We start from the raw sequence: 24,147 nt of genomic DNA, 5'->3' as shown, positions 1-24,147 counted from the left end.
CTTCATGTAATTATTCCTGGTTTTATGTTCAATTCATTTTATTCAATTCAATTCAACAAACATTTATCAAGTGTCTACTACTTGTCAGGCACTCTGCTGGGCACCAGGAATAGAAAGATTCAAATGAAATGGTCTCTTCCCTCTAGAAATTTGCATTCTACTTATGGATGTAACTGTTAAGTATTTCTCCATTCTGACAAAGAACATCACTGATGGCCAGTTACCTGTTTAGAGAATCTTTTCATAATTTGTCTGCAACTCTTATGTGTATATTTCTCTCTATATAAAACATGAGTGTCTAGGGGGACATGTTTTATTTGTGTTTTTCTATCCCAAACACCTAGCACAATGAAAACATTGAAAAATGCTTTCTGGATGACTAATAATTATTTAATAAGCCAAAGGATAAAATATGTTTACAAAAGTATGAATTTGTCTTGTGCTTTCAAAACACAAATAGCCACTGTGGTGAAGTGTTCTGTAAACCTAAAAGCATTTTATAAATATGATGTGCTATTATTATTATTATTATTACAAATGCTCAGTTTGCAGAAGCTATAACTACTCAGTCATCACAGAGCAAATTAGTATTTCTTTCTAGCAAAGAATCCAAATTTACCTTCCATTCTTCCATTTTCATGTGACACTCCACAGAAGATTCATCTAATCTACTCTTTTTGAACCATTTTTCTAGCCTTTGATTTCTAGAACAATTCCAATGATTTCACTGTGACTAATTTTTCCATATCTAATTAATTCTAGGATCTATGCAATTCTAGGGATAAAGACTGGATATGTGATTCCATTGGCATAGAGTGATGGTTCCCAAACTTTCTGTTATCAAGACTTTTTTACATTCTTGGTTAAGGACCCTCAAAAGAGCTTTTGTTTGTGTAGGTTATATCAATATTTACTTTATGAGACATTGAAATATCTTTTTTTTTCTTTTTTTTGTGGGGCAATTGGGGTTAAGTGACTTGCCCAGGGTCACACAGCTAGTAAGTGTTAAGTGTCTGAGGCCAGATTTGAACTCAGGTCCTCCTGAATCCAGGGCCAGTGCTCTATCCACTGTGCCACCTAGCTGCCCCTAAAATATCTTAATATAATTATGAAGATAGTTTTGACCTAACATACCTCTTGAAAAGATCTCAGGGACCCCAGGAGCAGTAGACCACATTTTGGCAATAACTGCTATAAGAAACTGTCCAGGTGAAGAAATTCCCTCTACCAATGTAAATTGGCATCTGATCTGGAACCTAGTCTTAGAACACTATCTAGAGTAGTAAGAGGTTGTGAGTTTCCTAGAGTCACACAACCAATATTTATCTGAAGTGAGACTTGAAGTTCAGCTTTCACAGATTTGAGGCCAGCTATCCACTACACAGGCTGCTTTCATAAATAGGATTTGTGTTATTCTTACATTTTCACTACTGTATAAACTACCACCTTGCTTTATATATCTGTAGAATTGGCAAAAATATAATCTGATCATTTTAAAGATATAGTTACAGAAGGAAAATACAATATCTGCAATAAAAACAGTATCAGCTCAGTAAAACAACATCAGTATTTGGTACTAAAATTTATTAGTGATTTTTTAAATGCCCATGAAATTTTATTGATTTTAGGAAACTAGGTACTGAGGCACTGAGGTCAAAATAATAACAATATTTCATAAGAAATGTCTTAATATATAGTTATTATAAAACTATTAAATTACAAAACTTAACATTAAGTTAAAAGGCAATATTTTTCCTAGATATAAATTCAATATCCAAAGTTAAACACAGTACACAATGAACAGAAATATTTGCTGAATTAATGTTGGGGACATATTTTTTTTAATCTCATTTAATTACTAAATTGAAAATGTATTCCTCCTCCCATATAGTTCTTTGATAAAATAATAATGTTTTGCTCCAAGCTTATTCTTATCTTTGTATATGTACCAAATAGGATGGACTGTCCTTTTACCCAGAAGGTAAATCAAGTCAACAAACATTTATTATATGTTTACTATTGTCAGGCACTGTGCTAAGATAGAAATACAAGTAAGAGAAAGATAGTCCTTGCCCTCAAGAAGCTTACCTTCTAAGGGGGGAAAGATAGATAAAAGGCAACTGAACAGGGAAAAGGAAGAGAAGATACTACCATAGGGGCAAAGGTAGAGAAAGAAGTGCACAGATTTTTAGAGTGGAGCCCAGAGAAGAATCAACAAATGAATGAAGAAAGAAGAAAAGATGCACGCATCTTCTTTTTTATTTCTAATAAAAAGCAATGTGATTGGAAAGTTGTTTTCTTACTGGAACTTGCTTATCCAGAATGATTTAACTCAGAGAAAAGGCTTCAATAATACTGAGGTCTTTTCCCCTAATAATATAAGGAGATTAAATGTCTTATTCAAGGATTTATTCTATGGGTAGTACTTAGAACCAGGGATTGAAATATTCTTATAATTATTCTATTCCACCCAATCAACAATTATTTTCCTAAAATCTAGAATTTCAACATCATATAGATTTTCAATAAGTTTTATCATTTTAAGTGGAATAAAATAGTGGCACTATTTTCAAACTCTTACAAACTAAACTGATTACATCACACAAATACCAAGAATTTCCAGCAGAGGGCTCAGAATTCCATTTTATGTAGAAAGGAAGACGCATTTATTGAATCACTTTGTGCATTGAACTTTGTAAGGTTCATTCCTCAGGGAGAGCAATAACTTTGGAGACCACTAACTGGAGAAAGTTTAAGCAGAGGCATAACCAGGAATCTTTGAACCTGGGACAGGCAACATAAAGTGGGTCAAGACAAAGGATACCAAAAGCACCCTCAGTTGTGGGGGAAGGTATATCACAAGACCACTCTAGGGATACTGATTCCTAGTCCTCTAAAGAAAATGGACTATTTAGTAGCTTTCTATTTTAACTAATAATTTTTGATAAGTAGGCCTAATTACTCAGCAGTAAGGAGGCCAATATAACAACCCTTACCACAAACACAAAATCTCCAACCCTCACATTCTCAAAGTGAGAGCCAGAAGGTAATTTAGGGGATCATTTAATCCCACAGCTCCCAACAATTTTCTGTTACTCAAACCCCTTTCATCAAAAAGAAAAACAAACAAAAAAGTTGTGAAAAGCCAGGATAATTTAGATTTATTCATGAAGTTCCTATAGTAACTACAATGATGGTTTTTGCTCAAAAAAGTACCAAATTAAAATTTACATTATGTAATGGTGATCAGATATGAAATTTTATTCTACTTAAAAATATAAAAACTCTAAAAGTAAAATTATAAAACTAATTATGAAATAGTTAAAATATTTTATGTAGGTTATTCTATAAGAATTAAAAGCAATAATCTAGCAGGACTTCATGTTTACCAATATCTGCAAGATCTAATATTAAAGTTTATTTTAGAAATTTTGTTGAATATAACACTTTAATAATGAAATGAGTTGTAATTTGAAAAATAATAGAAGCTAGAATTTATGTAGCACTTTAAGGTTTGCAAAATACTTTAAAATATTATTTGATTTTATCCTTACAACAACCACGAAGTGGGGGAAATGCTATTATTATTATTCCCTTTTTACAAATGAAGAGACTGAGGCAAATAGAATTTGTGACTTATTCAGGGTCATACAGTTATTAAGTGTCAAGTCAAATTTGAACTCGGGGCTTCCTAATTATTAGGCTCAGTACACATACACTTAATTTCAAAGATGGATCTTTGTGTTTAAACAAAAGTTTGCAAAATATCTGGCTCAACATCAGAGAGTTTTAAGTCTGGTTTGGCATTGAATTTATTTCTGTACTTTGATTTAAAACAAGAATAGAATGAAAATATGGTAGAAATGGTAGGAGAAATTTACAAGTTCTTTATATGAGATAAAAATCATTTAAAAAAATTAACCACCTAACCAACATACATTATAAGACATTTATTCTCTACTAGCTAATGAAAAGTGCTATTTGGAATGATAAATGTTCAACTGCTTCATTTTAACAATATTTATACATAAACCAACATTTATAAGAAAAGTATCTTCATATGTGACTTTGTTCCCTTCCACCAATAGTACACTTATTACCATCTCACAGAAACTCTACTGAAAAACTAGTTTTAAACCAGTTTATCTGAAAATCCACCAGACTCAAAGGATATGAACAGGCAGATTGCAGACAAAGAAATCAAAGCTAACTAGTCATATGAAAAAATGCTCTAAATAACTACTGACAAGAAAAATACAAATTGAACAATTCTGAGGTACTACCTCACACCTCTCTGAGTGGCTAATATGACAAAATAAGGAAAATGTTGGCTATAGGAGGGGATGTGGGGAAACTGGGACACTAACACACTGTTTGTGGAATTGTGAACTAAATCCAACCATTCTGGAGAGCAATTTGGAACTGTGCCCAAAGGGCTATAAAACTGCACATACCCTTTCATCCAGCAATACCACTGCTAGGTCTATATCCCAAAGACATCCAAAAAAAGGGAGAAAAGGACCTATAACAGCTCTTTTGTGGTGGCTAAGACTTGGAAATCAAATGAATGCCCATCAATTGAATGCCCATCAATTGGGGAATGGCTAAACAAGTTGTGGTATATAATTGTAATAGAATATCATTGTGCTATAAGAAATTACAAGCAGGACGATTTCAGAAAAACCTGGAAAGACTTAAATGAACTGACGCATAGTGAAATGAACAGAATGTTGTACACTGTAACAACAGTATTGCTGTTCTCAGCAATACAATGATCCATGACAATCTCAAAGGACTAATGATGAAACATACCAGGCCACCAGAGAAAGAACTGATATTGATTGAATACAGAGTCTTCTTGTACAGAACAACTAATATGGAAGTGCATATGTATAACCTATATCTAACTGTTTATTCATCTCAGGGAACTCAAAATTTTAAATGAAAATTAAATTTTAAAATTGAAGGAGAAAAAAAAGAAAATCCGCTAGATTTTAAAAGTAGTAATATAAGCTGAAGATAAGTTTAAATCCCAAAACAGACAATATGACAATGAGAAACAACAGAAGGGGCTTTTTTTTCCTGCAAAAAGGTTGATGGCTATGATGATTTCAAGATAGCTTGCAATGTGCATGCTTAGTGATCATGATGTTAAGTCTAACCACTTGTGCTATAAGAACACAATATAGAAACAATATAGCACATCTGTGCGATCTTATAGATAATATAGCTAATGCAATGTACTGGAAAATATACAAAATATACTAGGATTCAGAGGAAGGTTGACTTTTCTTAAACCTTCTTTTATTGAGTCTATGGACCAACTTTAAAGAGGCTATGTTCCTAGTGAGGCATGAGGAATGTACATGTATAAATCTAGTTATTGTGAATGGCATTCATTCATGACTCCCACTCTGTACTGCCAACTTTTCCCTCATGACATGACTTGCATTTTATACTTTCCTTACCACAAAAATAGGGGAAATAATTAACCAACTGACAATGAAAGCAATGGTAAAAACAATTAACATTGTCTCTACAATTCTACCAGGTTTAAATGTATATTATGGCTAAAAGCAACGCTGGTTAATGTATACAGATACAAAAAACAAGTAGGAAAATCAAGAATAATGTTTTTTAGGTTCACAGGATCAGAGATTTAGATCTCAGAATGGATGTTGATAGTCATTTGGTCCAAAATTCAAGTTTAAACACAAGAACATTGAGGCTTAAGAGAGATGAAGTGACCTGCCTAAATATAACAAAGCTATAAGCAGAAGACATGAAATTTGAACTTGGGATTTTTTATTCCATTGTGAGTGTTGTTTCCTCACAATGTGCTATGTCCCAATGCACTACCTCAGTTCCTGAAGCTACTGTTTGTTTGTTTTAAAACATATTTCATCTGCCTTGATTAAAAGCACTATGATGAAGAATTGCTGAGCAGGCAGATTTAAGAAAAACCTGGAAAGTTTTACATGAACTAATGCAAAGTGAAGTGAGCAGAAGCAGGAGAACATTGTACACAGTAACAGCAACACTGTGTGATGATCAACTATGATAGATTTAAGCTCTTCTCAGCAATACATTGATCCAAGGCAATTCCAAAAGACATGATGGTGAATGGTATCCATGTCCAGAGAAAGAACTGATGGAGTTTGAATGCAGGCAGATCAAAGCATACTATTTTCACTTTATTTTTTTGTAACTTTTCCCTTTTGTTCCATTTCTTCTTTCACAATATAACTAATATGGAAATATGTTTTACATGATTGCACACATATAACCTATATCAAATTGCTTATCATCTTATGGAAGAGGGAGTGAGAAAATTCGAAACTCAAAATTTTATTTAAAAATGGTAAAATTGTCTTTACAGGTGATTGGAAAAAATAAAATACTATTTTAATAAGCCTTATGATAACAGCTATCAACATTTCACAATTTCACTTGAATACCATTTAGATCTATGCCTAATGAGTAAACCCACTTCATAACAAGATGCTATGAGTATTTCAGCAAATAAATTCTTTTGGATGAAACCCAAAAAGGATCTAAGTTATTCTGAGGTTTGGTTTTTTTCGTTTAAATCAGACTTGTGATTTCACTGCTATAAGGCATTCCCCAAGATGAAACTCCCTCTGCTAATGCTATATAGTAACTATATTTATATCAGTACCAACACGCACGCACACACACACACACACACACACACAGAGAGTCTTTATCTATCCAGAACTCCTGGGAACTTAACTGTGGTATATAATGTGCACAAGAAGGTTATGAGTTATAATGGAAAGAGCACTACATTTCAAGTCAGAGGATTTAGGTTTAAATCACAGTTCTGATACTTAAAAGTACTCTCTGCATGACCTCAGGCAAGTCTACCTTGGTTGCCTGATCTGTTAAAGGTAAGAGATGGATGAAATTATCTCTAAGGTACCCTCCAGTTCTATATCCTATGATCAATTGTTCATCCTTCTAGAAAACTGAATGGAAACTTTACTATAAAGACTCTCAACTTTTTAAAAATGCCTATCATAAGAACTGTGCTTTCTAAAACTTCTGCCTCCTTAGCATATATTAAGCAATCTATCATTTTCTTGATGCACAGGTCATACCTTCATTCCTGAAACAAACTCTCCTCATTTCTCCCTGTTGAAATCCTTCTCTTTTTTCAAGGAGCTTAGGAGACCAGCCTTTTCCATGACCTCTCCAGGTGACATGATCACACCATCTATAATTTTTTTTCCTTTGGAGGACTCCTTTGTCCTGATCACATTCTAACTTGTATGTGTCACATCCCAACTAGTAGACTGCTTTTTTGAACAATATTGTAAATATTAGCTCTTATAAAAACACTTTGCAAATGTTAACTATTTTTTTTTAGTGAGGCAACTGGGGTTAAGTGACTTGCCCAGGGTCACACAGCTAGTACGTGTTAGTTGTCTGAGGCTGGATTTGAACTCAGGTACTCCTGAATCCAGGGCCGGTGATCTATCCACTGCACCACCTAGCTGCCCCTAATATGTTAACTATTTTAAGCCCTAAATTTATTAAGGCAAGAGCTACATTTTACAGGTGGGAAAACTGAAGTTCAATGATGTAATTTATACATAGCTACTAAGTGTCAGGGGCATTTGAACCCCAGTATTCCTTAGTGAATTTAACACACTTTCCATTACACTCTACTTTCTCTCAGAATGGAACAATTATCTTTGATTTCCTCAGGTAAGTCTATGTTCTAAAAATTTCTTTGATATAGGAAAGAACCAAGAAAAGAAACCCTATGTTCATCCACTCATGGTAAGCACAATTATGTCATAGATTAGTTTAGTAGTACCCTGGGCTACAGCATTTTGGATTAGGGTGACAATAATATAATTATCTCCTTGCAGTCCAGTACAAGGCTTACCCATATGCCATCCACAGTGAGGCTGACATAACCCAGCTTTTCTTTTTGTTTTCTCTGGCACACTTCCTATCTTTGGCTCATACCTCTATAGCAAGGGCTCTTTTTTCTGTTTTTTACTTAATAGTATTTTATTTTTTCCCAATTACATGTAAAGATAGTTTTCAACATTCATTTTTGTAAGATTTAGAGTTCCAAATTTTTCTCCCTCCCTTCCTTTACTTCCCCCTTCCCTCAAGCAATCTGATATAGTTACATAGTACAATCATGTTCAATATATTTCCACATTAATCATGTTGTGAAAAAATAATCAGAACAAAAGGGGAAAAACATGAGAAAGAAAAAAACAAAAGTGAAAATAGTTTGCTTGGATCTGCATTCAGACTTTATAGTTCTTTCTCTGTATGTGGATAGCATTTTCCATCATGAGTCTTTTGGAATTGTCTTAGATCATCATATTGCTGCGAAGAGCTAAGTCTATCATAGTTGAAAATCACACAATGTTGCCATTACTATGTATAATGTTCTCCTGGTTCTACTCATTTCACTTAGCATCAGTTCATATAAGTCTTCCCAGGTTTCTCTGAAATCTGCCTGGTCATCATTTCTTATAGCACAATAGTATTCCATTACATTCATATATCACAATTTGTTTCAGCCATTTCCCAGTTGATGGGAATCCCTTCAATTTCTTTTCTTTTCTTTTCTTTTTTTGGTGGGGCAATGAGGATTAAGTGACTTGCCCGGGGTGACACAGCTACTAAGTGTCAATTGTCTGAGGCCGGATTTGAACTCAGGTCCTCCTGAATCCAGGACCACTGCGCCACCTAGCTGCCCAATCTCCAATTCTTCATAGTGTAAAGAATTAATTGTGATTTGAGGTTTCTATGACCCCATCTTTGCCTAATATTAGAAACCCTGTGCACCCTGACCCCGATGCACACCCATGCACCCTGACCTCGCTCTGGCACGCACCTGCATGGGCCAGGCCAAATTATAATGAGGGCAGCCCCACCATGACTGGAAGCCAGGTGAGGGCAGTCAGGTGACCTCTGGTATCAGGAAGCTGAAGGAGGGCTGGCTGTTGTAGAGCAGCTTGTTAATTCTGTCAATCAGGGCTGCCAGCCAATTAGCTTGGGGCTGTGTGTCTGTTTGCCCTGTTTCCTGGGAGCCCAGGGGTTGCTGGTAAGGAGAAGGGAGGAGTTTCACCATTCTGGCATGGAGCTGGGAAGAGACAGGATGCAGCCGTGTGTTCTGCTGAGCCCTGGGTGGTGGTGTGATTCAGGTCGTATTCTTTTCCTTCCCCCATTCTTTTTTTTCCTTTCCCTTAATGCTACTAATCTTATTTGTGTTTTTAAGTTTGTTCTTGTTAATAAACCCTGTTCTGTTTTTGAAAGAGGCTGTTAATCTCCTTCCTTGCCCCAGTATTGCAGCGAGCCACTTAACTAACACTCCCCAGTTAAAATTTGGCTCCTACAATAGCAAGTTCATCAGGGGTCTATGAACCTGATTATTTTTAAATACTGATAAGTGTATTCCAATATAATTGGTTTCCTCTATAATCCTATGTAATTTATTCTATGCATGTAGTTGAGTCAAGTCAACAAGGATTTATTAAGTATCAACTATAATGTCAGACACTGTGCCTTTAAGCACTGAAAAAATGAAGAAAGGCAAAAAAAAAAAAAAAGCTTCGCAAGGAGCTCATAATCTAACAGAAAATATTTCAAGAAAGGGTCCATAGACTTCAGGAAACTGTCCAAGGGGCCCACAACACAAAACAGGTTAAGAACCCTTGCTGTGCAGTGTTATTGTCCTTAGTGAGGAATTAAGAGTTTTGGAAAGCCCAATATAACTTGAAGCCAACTGAATTTATACATCCTAAATATCTAGGGGAATAAAAAGATTTTTTTAAAACAGAAAGGTCTCTACCATCCTTCTATTGATAATTGCTCTGTTAGCAACAAAGACAGCTCTGAAAGCTCTAGAACTATGAAATTTTCTGATATCCAATGGTTTTATTTTATTGAAAGGGGTTTTCAATACTTAGCACAAGAAAGAACAGTGAACCTATCTTTTTTTCTGATTCAAAAGGGATGGGGTGTGGGGAAGGGTATGATTGACTGAATGGGCTATCAGTTGGCAAACATAGCCCAAAAAAGACGGGTTTCATTAGCATTATGAAACTGCTTAGGGAAAGGGAGGGGTAGCCTTCATTCAAAGATCATTTCTCTGGAAAAGCTTCAAAGCTCTTCTGCCCCACTGTGATTTGTACCAATTATAACACAAGATGACCCACTGTACCACTTCTTCCTCCTATGGCCTTGTGACCCTGATTAAGTCCCTTAACATCTCAGTCAGCTTTTAAAGACTATTAAGTTGCAGAAAAAGAGCTGACTTTGCACTGGTGGAGGGACTTTCTTTTCATGGGTTGTATTTTTTATTTTTGTTTTGTGAGGTTTTTTTGGGGGGGGGCAATGAGGGTTAAATGACTTGCCCAGGGTCACACAGTAAGTGTCAAGTATCTGAGGTCACATTTGAACTCAGGTCCCCCTGAATCCAGGGCCCGTGCTTTATCCACTGTACCACCTAGCTGCTCCCCCTCCCCTCCAGGGACTTTCTTAATCTGGGAATTCTGAGGAAATGATGTGAGATCATTCTTCTCTCTACTAGAGGCCCACTGATCTCATTTTAAATGTTCAAATTTGAACAGATACATCATACAGAACCACATGGCTTTAGGTGAGAGGATTCATTAAAAAAATCAACACCTGACCTTCTAAATCCTGATATCATAAATGATAGGTCAATAGTATTGTAATAATACATCAACATTTTTTCAAATAATTTGTAAATTACTTTTTCCTTTCTATGCTTTTTTGTCTTTATTTTGTTCTTTCTTTCCTTCTCTCCTTTCTTCCTTACTGCCTTTCTTTTTCTTTCTGTCTTTCTCCCTCTCTTCCTTTCTTTTTATATTTAGCACAATATTTAATTTTGTTGCCTCTAACAAGGCAATCCTGTTGACCTCTACTGGATATTTATCTTGGCTGTACTGCCCCTGTGTTATATTATTGTGCAGGAGCCAGTGTTTGATTATATGCCTCGCCTGGTTCATAGAGAGATAGCCTATGATTTCAAACACTATCATACAGAGATAAGTGGACATTTTTGCACGCGCGCGCGCATGTCTGAAGTTTCCAGAGGGTATTGCAGGTGTTGAAGTTCTGCACACAAATATATGTGCACAAAAAGAGCAAAAAGCCTATGTCCTTCAAGGGCTATTAAGGTTCAGGTGATCTGATCTCCAATCCCACAAAGTTGTTTTTTTCTGTATTCTCTCTTTCCATCACAGGGGGGGTCTTCACACCAGGGAGTCCTTGTTGTTACTTTTAAGTCTCATGCTGAATTGATTTATGTCTACCACCATCTTTCCTCTGCTGTTGGTCATATCTCTTTGTCTCCTCTGTCATTTTCTGTCATATCCTCAGGTTTCTCAGAGTTCCTATGAAAAGTCTGACCTTTTGGGGAAATCACCAGCCAAACATTCCCTCCCACTGTGAAAACATCCATCCTAATGGGATATGAGGTCAGAGATAATGGCTGCTGAGCAGCAGCAGGACAGGAGTGAGCTTCAGGGGAAAGGAGTGATTACTACCTTTTTAGTGATGACAAACCCTTTCCTAAGTAACCCTGGTGACAAAGGTGTGAATTCTCTGTCTCTGATGATCAAAGAGGACTTTGAACTGTGACATAAAGAGACACAGAGGACCTATTCCTGAGCTTGGCCAACATGTCTGGGCAGAATAAGAGAGCTCCAGCCAGGTGGTTTAGCTTCGATAAGAGTGATTTGTCTTGGCAACTTAGCTACCAGGATCCTCCTTCAGATACACACTGTCTGTGACAAAGACCTCACCCCCAAAGACCTGAATTCAAATCTAACCTTATATGCTTCCTTCCTTGGTGACCCTGAGAAAGCCTCTCTTTGCCTGTAATTTCCTGGCTACGTCAGGACAAATTCCAGGCCCTCATGCAGGAATACCAGAGGTATTTGAATGTAACTGTGAATGCTGGATTAATAATAATTAAGGGTTAAACAATGCTCTACAAAGTTTACAAAGCACATTCCTCAAAACAGACCTGTGAGGTAAGGCAATAAAAATATTATTATTCTCAATTTATAGATGAGAAAACTGAGGTTCACAGAGAGGTTAAATGACTTGCCTAGGGATAATAATTATCAGGGCCACGATTCAGATACAGGTCTCCTGACTATAGTCCAATATTTACTAGATGGTTCAGACAAAGTGCAGAACCCAGATGAACATGGCAGAGGGTAGGCCTGCAGATTTCATGAGAGCCATTTGTATCAGCAAAGGTACAGCAGGCAGGAGACTTTGTTTTTTGTTTTTTGGGTTTTTTTGCAGGGCAATGAAGGTTAAGTGACTTGCCCAGGGTCACACAGCTAGTTGTGTCAAGTGTCTGAGGCTGGATTTGAACTCAGGTCCTCCTGAATCCAAGGACAGTGCTTTATCCACTGCGCCACCTAGCTGCCCCTGGCAAGAGACTTTGGTACCAAATTATCTTTGTCTAGGAACAAAGATAACTCACCACCATGCTGTTAACTCAAGGCTTGATTGACTCCACCTCCTTCAGTCTCTTATTCTCTCTTTGGAGGACTGGCAAGTGGGGTACCAAACTCCTCCTGACTCCTTCCTTTATAGAGGACCAAACTGGACTTTCGGATCATTTCATCTTGCATCTGCTGCCCTGCCTGATTTCAACTGTTGTTCCCCCACCCCCACGTTCTTGCCTTCTTCTGCGTGTTGGCTTCCCTTTTACATTGTAAACTCTCTGAAGGCAAAGACTGTCTCTCTTTTTTGTAACAGTATCCCCAGCACTTTGCGCAGTGTTGGGTACATCTTAGGTTTTTGTTTGGTTTGGTTTGGTTTGGTGAGGCAATTGGGGTTAAGTGACTTGCCCAAGGTCACACAGCTAGTAAGTGTTAAGTGTCTGAGGCCAAATTTGAACTCAGGTACTCCTGACTCCAGGGCCGGTGCTCTATCCACTGCGCCACCTAGCTGCCCCCTACATCTTAGTTTATGTTAAATGTTTATGGGATTCAATGGATTGATTAAGAACTTAAAGCAATTTGAGGACATTAAGGTAGAGTATAGCACTGATGTCACTACTGACTTCAAATAGTGTTAGGTCCCTTTAGGGTACTCTATGGAAAGCAAGTTTTTAAGAATATTTTTTTCTCTTATAACATGACTAATGCAGAAATATGATTAATGTTATTGTGTGTGTATGTATATATATATATATACACACATACACACACACACACACACACACACACACACACACACACACACATATATATATATATATATATATATATATATATATATATAAAACCTATATCATCAGATTACCTGCTGTCTAGGGGAGGGGGGAGGGAGGGAGAAAAATCTGAAATTGGAAAGCTTGTATAAACAAAAGTTGAGAACTATCTTTACATGTAACGGGAAAAAATAAAATACTTTATTAATTTGAATAAAAAAATAAGAGATTGGAAAAAAAAGAATATTACTTTTTTTGTCCAGATTCATTATTTTAACCTCATAGAGAATATGAAAACTCTTTCATTGATACAGATCAGTAACTCATCTAGAACTTAGCACCAAAGGATCATAGATCAAGAGTTAGAAAGGACTTCAGAACCCATCTAGGATAACCAAATGGTAGGAAAACCCACCACTGAATTACCTTTGACCCTTGTCTTCTCCAGCCCTGGGCTGTCCCAGAACCTACCCAAGACCACAAAGCAGCCTGAAGCCCACCATCACTAAGGGCGACTTTCTTTTCCACCTTTCTTCATTCAATCACTCTGTCCTCTTAATTGATCTGGAATGCTTTACTTTTCACAAAGCTTGGGTTAGGTAGAAGTCTACCCCTTCCCATAAGCTGGAAGACTTTCAGAATTTATTGTTTTCCATTCCACTGCTTCCTAAGATCCTTCAGACCTTACCATGTGCCCTGATTCTATACCATGCAGACACCAGGCTATATCATCTGGCTTAGTAAGGTGCCCTAAGGAACCCAGGGCTTTGTCATCTGCCTGTCCAGTGAATACTCAGGACTTCTAAGCCTTTCCATTTGCCCAAAACTCTCTTTTATGTGTTGTCTCCCCTACCCACCATTAGAATGACAGCTGCCTAAGAGCAGGGATTGTCCCCCTTTTTCTATTTGTATTTCTAGAACTTAGTACAGTGTTTGGCACATAGTACTGTTAAAGAAATGTTTTGTCATTCATTCATCATCTAGTCCAATCTTTTTTTTTAAGTGTGGCAATTGGGGTTAAGTGACTTGCCCAGGGTCATACAGCTGGTAAGTGTTAAGTGTCTGAGGCCGGATTTGAACTCAGGTACTCCTGGGCCAGTGCTCTATCCACTGAGCCACCCAGCTGCCCCTAGTCCAATTATCACCTTGCAGATGAGTATCTGTTACTTAAGAAGGTAACACAGATGATGATGATAGATAAGTAGATAGCACTTTAAAGTTTACAAAGTGCCTTACAAATATCTCATTTCATCTTCACAACAACCCTGGAAGGTAGTACTGTTATTAATACATTTTATAGATAAGACAACTGACCTAGGCAAGAGATTAAGTGATCTGCCCAGAGTCATACAGCTGGATTTGAATTTGAGTCTTTCTGATTCCAGGTCTAGTGCTCCATCCACTGTATCTCTGAGCTATACACAGATTAGTAAGCTTGGAGTCTTAGAGAAGTAACTGATAAATGGAGAGAAATTAATATTATGCTATCATACTAATAACTAATTATTAATTTGTGATCCATCCTTTTCCTCCTAATTCTGTTAAGACCAAGTTCCTGAAAAGGTCATGACTGAGTGATACAATTAATTCCTTAGCTGGCTGAGCAGGACTCCACCCAAAATGGAAACCTAATTTTTGCTTGGAGTATAAACAGAATCCAGTCTGGATGAGTGAGCCCTTACCTGGAGGGAAGAAACTACTGTCCTTGATCCTCTCCATTTGAGTTTACAGTGACCCAGCTCATAAAGAAGAAAATTATCCTGAGAAGTATAGATGGAAATGGTTTCCCCTGCCCAGACTGCTAGAGGCTGAGTCTCATGATCAAGCCATGTTCTCATCAGGAGGAGCTGAAGACTGTTAGCCTACCTCCTCATTTATTGTCCAGCAATCAGGGTTGACTTTACTTGTTGGGGGGCTGTTCCCTTGTCAGAAGGTACACACCTAGTTTAGAGTGTTTCAGAGTCTCTCTTGACATCTTTGGTTACCAAGAAAAACCACTATCCATTAAATTATTGATTATAGACTAGCCTAATTAATAAATTGATTATTAATTACCTGAAAACTCTTTCTCTTAGGGATTTTACTTGCAACACTGAGATATTAAGTCTTGACTTAAGCCTTGACTTGCCCAAGGTCACGCAACCAATATTTGTCAGAGTTAAGACTTGAAACTCCACTTTCTCAACTCAAGGCTGACACTCTCTCCTATATCATGCTGCTTCTCTTCTAGAGTGTGTCATCTAGAAGATGTGTAATTAGAACAAGCTGAGTGATTGTGTGGCAAAAGAGAAGGATAAGAGATGAACCAAGCACAGAAAGACCTAGCAGAAGATCCTCTACAGAGGACTGATGGGAGACCAGGGAAAGAATCACACTAAATGAGAGTACACGAATGGATGGTAACCTGCATCTAGGGTGGGAATATCTTCACTGATCCATTAAATATGAAATTGTCACTTTTCCATAGTAGTAGGTTGTAGAAGGAATATAGCAGACAAAACCATTAATGAGTGGTAATGTATAGCTATTTAAATCCAATTCTGGAATCTTATTATAACATTTTAGGGAATTTTTTAAAAAGCCTAAAAAATCTTCCAGATTCAATATATCAACAACAACAATAAGAACATAAGATTTAAAGTATTCCTTTACAATAATAATTTTTAAATTCTAAAAAAAATTCCATAAAAGTTGGTGGTGGTTTCCACTCATTGGGTTAAGATATTAGTTAATTTTTGGTGACCACAACTGAAAATATGCTTTTATTTCAAAACTTGGCTCAAAAGCCCCCTTCTGCAGAAAGCCTTTCCCAATCCCCTGAACAACTAGCACCTTCCTCCTCTAAGATGAACTACCATCCACACCTTATGTATTTTACATATCCCTATTTATGTGTATGTTCCTTCCCTTATTAAAAAGTAAACTCCTTGAGCACAACAGAGACTGGTTTTCCTTTTTCTTTATACTCCCCAGAGATCAGCACAATGTCTTTAATACAATAAGTGCTTAATAAATGCTTGTTGATTACTTTCCCCTCTTTCTAGCTCTAATGTAATTCAAAGTTATCATAACTTTGAATGGCAAAAAGTGTTACCTAAGTAAAATAACTGCTATGTAGAGAGTGCTTTAAGTTTGCAATGAGTTTTACATATTACACAAAATCTCATCTGAAGCTTACAACTTTCTGAAGCAGCTACTATAGGTATTATTATTATTATCCCTATTTAACACAAGAGGAACCATAGGTACTGAGAAGCTAAGTCACTTGACAGGTAGAATAAGCGTCAGAGCAGGATGGAAACTCAGGTCTTCTTAGCCCCAGATCCAACTTGAAATCTACTATACTACTTTAACTTTTTATATGATCTCATATACTGAAGATTAGTTTACTCATGGTTCAATGCAATCGATTTTTTTCAAGTTTCTGAATTCACATTTGATACGATACCTGTCCTGTGTATGCAAATTCCAGAGCTTGCTTTAAACCAAGGCTAGTCACACCGTGTAAATTCACTTCATCAGCTCCACTTTCCACCATACATAGACTGAACATTGCCTGAGGAGATAAAAAAGAGAAAGCAATATAGGGAGTTATGACATTCAAAATGGTGGGAAGAGAGGCAAAGGGAGACAACTTTTTTTTTTTTTTTTGGTGAGGCAATTGGGGTTAAGTGACTTGCCCAGGGTCACACTGGTAGTAAGTGTTAAGTGTCTGAGGCAGGATTTGAACTCAGGTCCTCCTGTTGTTTATAAGAGACACAGTGGACATATAAATACAAAGAGTTAAAAAAGGGCTGAAACAAAATCTAATATGCTTCATCTAAACTAAAAAAAGGCAAAAACAAACCATGATCTCAGAAAAAGCAAAAGCAAAAATAGACCTAATTAAAAGGTATAATCAAGGAAACTACATTTTCCTAAAAGTACCATAGACAATGAATCTCAACCATTTTTGTACTAAGTTTCTCAGATAAAGGCTTCATGTCTCAAATATTATACTGAATATAGAACTGAGTTAAATTTATAAAAATAAGAGCCATTCCTCAATTGATAAGTGATCAAAAGGATATAAATGTGTATTTTTCAGAAGAAGAAATCAATGGTATCTATAGTCACATGAAAAAATGTTCTACATCACTACTAACTAGAGAAAGGCAAATTAAAATAGCTGAGGTACCACCTCACAAGTATCAGAGGTTACAAATGCTGGAGAGGAAAAGGGAAAAATAGAGGAAACTGTTGGTGGATTAGTGAAGTGGTACAACCATTCTGGGAAACAATTTGGAATTAGACCCAAAGGATTATAAAACTGTGGATACCCTTTGACCAAGCAAAACCACTAGTAGGTCTATATCCCAAAGAGATAAAAGGAAAAGGACTCATATGTACAAAAATATTTACAAGAGTGTAGTGACAGAGAACTGGAAATCAAAGAGATGCTCATCAATTGGGGAGGAGCTAAACAAGTTGCAGCATATGATTGTGATGGAGTACTACTGTGTTGTGGGAAAAGATGACGGGAATGGTTTCAGAAAAACGTGGCAAGACTTATATGAAGTGATACAAAACGAAGTGAGAAGAACCAGGAAATGTTGTAATGATGAAGAACGGTGAAAGACCTGGCTACACTGATCAATACAACAATCAAAGAAAATTCCAAAAGACTAATGATGAAAAAAATGCTATCCACCTCTGGAGAGAGAACTGATAAACTCTGAGTGCAAAATGAAGTATAATTTTCTTACTTTCTTTATTTTTCTTGCTATTTAAAATATGGCTAATATGGAAATGTTTAACATGATTTCACATGTACAATTGATATCATATTCCTAGCCTTCTCAGTGGGTGTGAGAGGCTGTGGAAGGGTGGGAGAGAAGTTGGAACTCAAAATTTAAAAAGAAAACAAGAGTAAATAAATAACAAATTTTTTAAAAAAGGAATGCAAATTTTAAAAAATTCCTCTCTCCCAGAGAACTGGGAAGCATGAAGAAGAGGCTTTTAAGTGATATCACTACACCTTTGCTCTACTCCCACTCACAATATCCTACATTACAAGAGCAGCTACTAGGATCACTTAACTTGAGTCACATGTCTCATTACATCAGCTGATCTCTAATCTCCAAGGCCAAAACTCCTTCCCTTTAACATCATTACCCTATATGGGTTGTTTATCCTTATTAGAAAATAAACTCTTTGAGGTCAGGGGCCATGTCTCTTTTTTAAATTTGTATCCCCATTACTTGGCCAAGGAGTATGAGTAATAGGCACAATGACACATAATAATAAACAATTATTCATTTCATCATTAATTAACCCAAGTCTCAACTTTATCACCTGTAAAATGAGATTAATAATAATAATAATAATAATAACTCTATTGATACACCTAATTATGTTAGGAACAGAAAGCAATTTGTAAATTATGATGTGCTATAAATTTGAGAATAGAAAATTATTTTTATTAGAGCCATCATCTTTCTTAGCTGGTTCCCACCTATAGTAAGACTGCTTCGAGAGCGAGCACACACACACACACACACACACACACATTGTAAAGTGTGAACCAGAGCAGATGGAGAGATACCAAGGGGGACATCCACACAGTAAAGTACACCCAAACCACAAACCAGTGCTGAAGAATCCTGCAAAATATAAAGAAAGCAAATACTGAAGGGAAAAGAAAAAAAAGACACCCTCATAGATTATCACATCATCAATGACCCCTTGTACAGGAGAAACCACAGGAAAGACAATTTAGGATCATTGTGAATGTGGAGTGATCATACGCTAAGAAAGAGAAACAATGATGAACACCTAAGTAATGCATCTTTGCCCTCAAGACACTAAAAAAAAATCCTATAGCACATGGGATGTTCTTACCCTGGGGTACTTTAACTTGTATGTATGTGCATATATGAATATTTGTGCATGGATATGTACATGTGTATACAAATGCATTTTGATGATTGGTCTCCTTTGTAGCCCAAGGTATTTTATTTTAATTCATTAAAAAATATTCTGAGCCTACTGCCAAAGCAGGGCCATCATGACACAAAAAAGTCAAGAATTCCTGCTGTAGTACAATGGGTGGGGACTTTATGGGCAATTTACAGGAAGAACACACGACGATAATTGCAGAGTGTGAGGAGGCATGGTGGCAGGGACTGCAATTTGCATTACTGGAGGGAGTCCCAACATTGGGGAAATCATAGCTCCCTGAACAAATCAAGTATCTACTGACTACAGACACAAATTTGTCCAATTTCTTCATACGGAAGAGACCCCACTATAAGCACTTCAAACTCCAAATCAAGCAGATTTTATTTCATGCCATCAGCACACTTAAACTTTGTTATGCCAGTCTTCAAAAAGTCATTGTCTTAATATTAGACTGAACAAGAACCCGTCTCAATGTCACCCACATGCAAATCTACCATGAACTCTTTAATATTCATGTCATGACTTTCAGCATGTTTTAGTTCATCTCATTACAAATAAATAGTCCAGGCCCCACAGGAAATGTACTAGTCACCTGTTTATTTGGCATGTGCAGGAAATGATAGAATGGAAAATTCTAGGTGAAGCTCCTTCCAAGGTTTAATGAATTCTGTTTATGTAAAAATCCATTGTTGGAAGAAATCTTTCAGTTGTACCTTACACTCTGATGAAGTGCTGTTAAAAATCTGAAGCATCAAAGGCCAAACTGAAAGAGTTACTTTCAGGCTATATCATCTTGAGTTTGATTAGAAAGTACCTTTGCTTGGTAACACTGAGAAGAAATAACAGTTATTTTCCATTTCCCCTTTATTATTACAGATGGTTAAGCTTGAAATAATACTCATTCACCCCAAACCACTTTTATCTTATGCTTGATCATGCGCCCAAGCCATGATTACATTTGGCATATTATAGAGAATGGTGACCAGCTGTTCTCCATTTCCCCTTACAAACAGAAGAAGAATGAATTGAGCTTAAACTGCACAAGGAATTATCTGGGTTAATTAAACAGAAGAACTTCCTGAGAGCAAAGGTTATTAAGAAATGGAGATTACCAAGGGAGATGCCTACATCTGCTTTTCGGAAAGTCTTTCAGAAGCAAACAGTGCAAAATGGTTTAAGGCATTAGTCTGAAACCAATAAGGAAATTGGGATATATCGGTTTATCTTAAAGCTTTACATGATAGATCTCCAAGATATTGCTAATGTTATGGCCTCTCTCTGTCACTGTCCCCCACTCCATGCCAAGCTTCTCCATTCTTACCCCTACTTCAGGAACTTGAGTCAGCACATATTCCCATGCCCTGCCCAAACCCTTCCTATTCTAGCAGAGTCATCTCAAAGCTTTGAGGATAATGCAAAATACATTCTCAGTAAAAAGCTGGAGACACCTTTAGGTGATGCTTCCTTGAAGTTAGGGGCAGAAATTAATCACTGTCTTTGCTGGCAATGCATTTTCTACAGTGTGCATCACAAGGAAAGAAATCTGTTATAACTTCAGTGATGTGTTGCATTTTTGAAAGAGCACATTGTGCTTTCCAAAAAAAGAAAGAAAGACAAATAAATTAAAGGTCATTTACTTCACATCCTGGAATTCATACATTGGAAGCTTACTCCAACAGGAAGGACCTTGACCTTAGAAGATACTATGTGGAGAAAGTAATTACTGGAGTTTGTGTCACAATCTGACACCAGAGGGCTGCCTGAGTTCGTGAAGTTCAAATTGAGCATTCATTCCATTACCCTGAAGCTACTTCTCAGTGAAATGTTATGGATTTCTTGTGGACTATGAAAATGGAAGAGAGGGAGGGAGGGAGGAAGGAAGGAAGGAAGGAGGGAGGGAGGGAGGGAGGGAGGGAAGGAAGGAAGGAAGGAAGGAAGGAAGGAAGGAAGGAAGGAAGGAAGGAAGGAAGGAAGGAAGGAAGGAAGGAAGGAAGGAAGGAAGGAAGGAAGGAAGGAAGGAAGGAAGGAAGGAAGGAAGGAAGGAAAAAATGTTTATTTGTAGTTGTGAGGTATTTGTAACCATATGAATTATTTCTTTCCTATTTGAGGGCATTTCTGAACAAATTTCAGGTGAGTATTCAAGAAAAGAATTAAAGTTTGCTTTACTTATTTGGAAGTCTGGAAGAAGTAGTTGGTTATGCGAATACACCATGAGCAATGACTGGCAACAGGTTATATCGTCAGAGGGATATCATACAGGAACCAATACCTAATGTTATCTACCACAGTATTCAACCTTGCTCAGATGCTTAATAGTAATATGGATCCTGGAACTTCATATATTAAAACAAAGAGAGTTCAAATTAGAGAAAGTAGTCAAAGGCATGTGAGCGTCTTGAAGCCAAGAACCAGATCTTTTAATCTTGCTCTCTCTTTCTAAGCATAATATAGTGCCCTGTTCTGTATTCATTCATTCATGTTTACACAAAAATCACATCTTCATGATAGTGCATGGTACTGTCAGATAAATAATAGTGTAACAAAGAAGAAAATACTGAGGCTAAATCAGGCAATCATGCTATTAAGAGTTCCATACTACAAACTTGTCCTTAAACTGAGAAATTTAGTTTAAGTCTTAAACTTAGAGTCCTGTTCTCTACACCCAAAAGACTTCAAAATATGCTACATACTATTGCAAGCAGGAATCAGTGATTTGGGGATAAAAGTGAATAAACATATAACATGAGAGCTAATCAACTATACAGAAAGTTAAAAAATATTTCACCGTAAGGTCAGTGAAATGTAGGGATGGTTGTATTTGGTCACAGTATTATTAAATTTAAGTAGTTGACTACTGACTGAATTAAAGGATTACGTTAAGGGAACTTATGGGAAAAGGCTAAATGGACAGAAATTTTTTTTATGTTTTGAGTCTGGCAATCGAGAATGCTCTTTGAAATTTAATATTGTTATTTAAGCTGCTTTTCATTTCCACAAAGATTAGAAATCTGACTAAGAGAGATTTAGATTATACAAAAGGAAGAATATAGTGACAGTTGGAAATTTTAAACAATGGGAGAAGAGAAACTAAAGATGAATCCATTAGTAACACAGTCTATTGTGGGCTAAATTGTTCAGAAAGATAGATGATATCAGAGCATAGAATGAATAAAGAAATGTGATGTATGGAGCTGCAGTGTTCTACAAGAGCATGTTTACAAACCAAACTTGTTGAAGACAGTTCCTAGCATGTAGTTTTACCTACAGGAGTTTTTTGACTTGAGTGAAATTTACAGTTGTCATGACTTGTACTTGGCTGATGGTGACCTGCTGCCACCATAAATCTTTCTGATTGAAAACCCTGTTTGTAGGAATTAAATCCATTGCAAGGTCTTGTTGTAGCCAGGGATATGGACTTATAGTGAGTTACGTCTCCTAAAGTTCACACAGGAATGACATAGATTGGGTCTCCAGAACACAGTACATGGGTCAAATGTTTTTTGAGTACCTGACAAAATATCATAGGAAGTGGCACAACCAAATGTAGGCTGACCTACCATGAAATTGACTGACAGGGGGAAGAGGCAAGCTAAGGACTGTTGCCTCCCTCCCCATAATAAAGGAGAAAAAAAGAGGGGGAAAAGGGGGGGAACCATTGAAGCTTCTTTTCTTAAATATGCAGAAAGAACATAAGGAAGTTCAGAAGGAAACAGTTAAGAATAGTTTGGAAAGTAACATGTTAAATGCAAGCTGTCATAATATAGATTCATAGATTCTCATATAATTCTCTTATGTTTTATTTGTATATGGAAATGTTCATGAGGAGGTGTTTGTTAAATTTAGAGCAATTTTTTAAAAGAAACTGACAGTGAAACTCTTCCATCATGCAAAGCAAGTGAAATGGGGAGATAATAGGTATTTATCTTCATCATATGGAACTGCTTAAATATATTTTCTATTCAGAATTCATAGATAGTTGTGGAATTAAGCTAGTCATAGATAAAATATACAGGAAACCTCCACTTATCTGGACTCCAAGCCATCATCATCATCATTATAAGTTCACAGATTTAGAACTGAAAGGAAACTTAGAGGCCAAGGCCAACTCCTTCATTTTATGAGAGAAGAAACTGAGGCCCAGGGAGACTCTCAGAATCAGACTCTCAGACTCTCAGAGTTGTAAGGGACCTTAGAGACTGCTTAGTTCAATCCCCCTCATTTTACAGGTGAGAAAACCGAGGCTGAGGCATGAAGTGATTTTCTCAGGGTTATACAGTTATTAAGTATCTGAAACGTTATTTGAACCCAGGTTTTCCTTATTCCAAGTCCAACACTCTCTACTATGCCATGCTTCCTCTCTCACTGTCAAGACATCCCAAGTTTTTCAGTGCTACCCTTATAATATCGGAGAGAAAGGAAGGCCTCCCTATGGGAAAATATTGTGTTAGGATCTGCATCGTTGCAGGGAAACTTCCAAATTCATAAAACCACAGATTCATTTGAGGGTGAATCCACTTAATTTGTAACAGGGTATTTTTGTAGCTTGGGCAAATCAGTTATTTCTCAGTGCCTCAGGCAACTCTCTAAAAATCATAAGTTGCAGACAGCTGATTTGAATTAATGGAAAGGTATCTCCCCACAAGGGACATCTCTACACCACGGAAAAATCTTCTCCACCTCAAAAGGGCGCATTTTACATAGTAAAAGGCAGCCTGGACATTTGCTTTGCTAGAGAGTTACTGCAGAGGGGAGCTACTAGAGAACAGTGTATTAAAAAAGCTACTGGGGTATCAACCATGGTTAACAGAAAGAACCCTCTTCCTCCATTCCCTCAGGAAGTGACAGTAGAATAGTCAGCCAAAACTGCTTAGAGAACCCTAGGTCTAAGGTTATCTATCCTCTTTTTGCCATAAGGCTAACCATCCCCTTGTTATTCTATATGCTCTTCTTCA

General features: G+C 36.8%; 1 protein-coding gene across 2 annotated transcripts in view; it reads right to left on the bottom strand.

The window, feature by feature from the left end:
• Positions 1 to 24,147, bottom strand: part of KLHL32 (kelch like family member 32) — a 219,111-nt gene that overhangs the window by 149,420 nt on the left and 45,544 nt on the right. For both annotated transcript variants that reach the window (XM_043964176.1, XM_043964178.1), the window contains exon 3: positions 16,704 to 16,811. In XM_043964176.1, the coding sequence (XP_043820111.1) occupies positions 16,704 to 16,811 (108 nt within the window). The remainder of the gene's footprint in view (positions 1 to 16,703; positions 16,812 to 24,147) is intronic.

The sequence above is a fragment of the Dromiciops gliroides genome, chromosome 4, assembly GCF_019393635.1.
Source record: "Dromiciops gliroides isolate mDroGli1 chromosome 4, mDroGli1.pri, whole genome shotgun sequence".
Lineage (NCBI taxonomy): Eukaryota > Metazoa > Chordata > Mammalia > Microbiotheria > Microbiotheriidae > Dromiciops > Dromiciops gliroides.
This window is presented reverse-complemented; position numbering and strand designations above follow the sequence as displayed.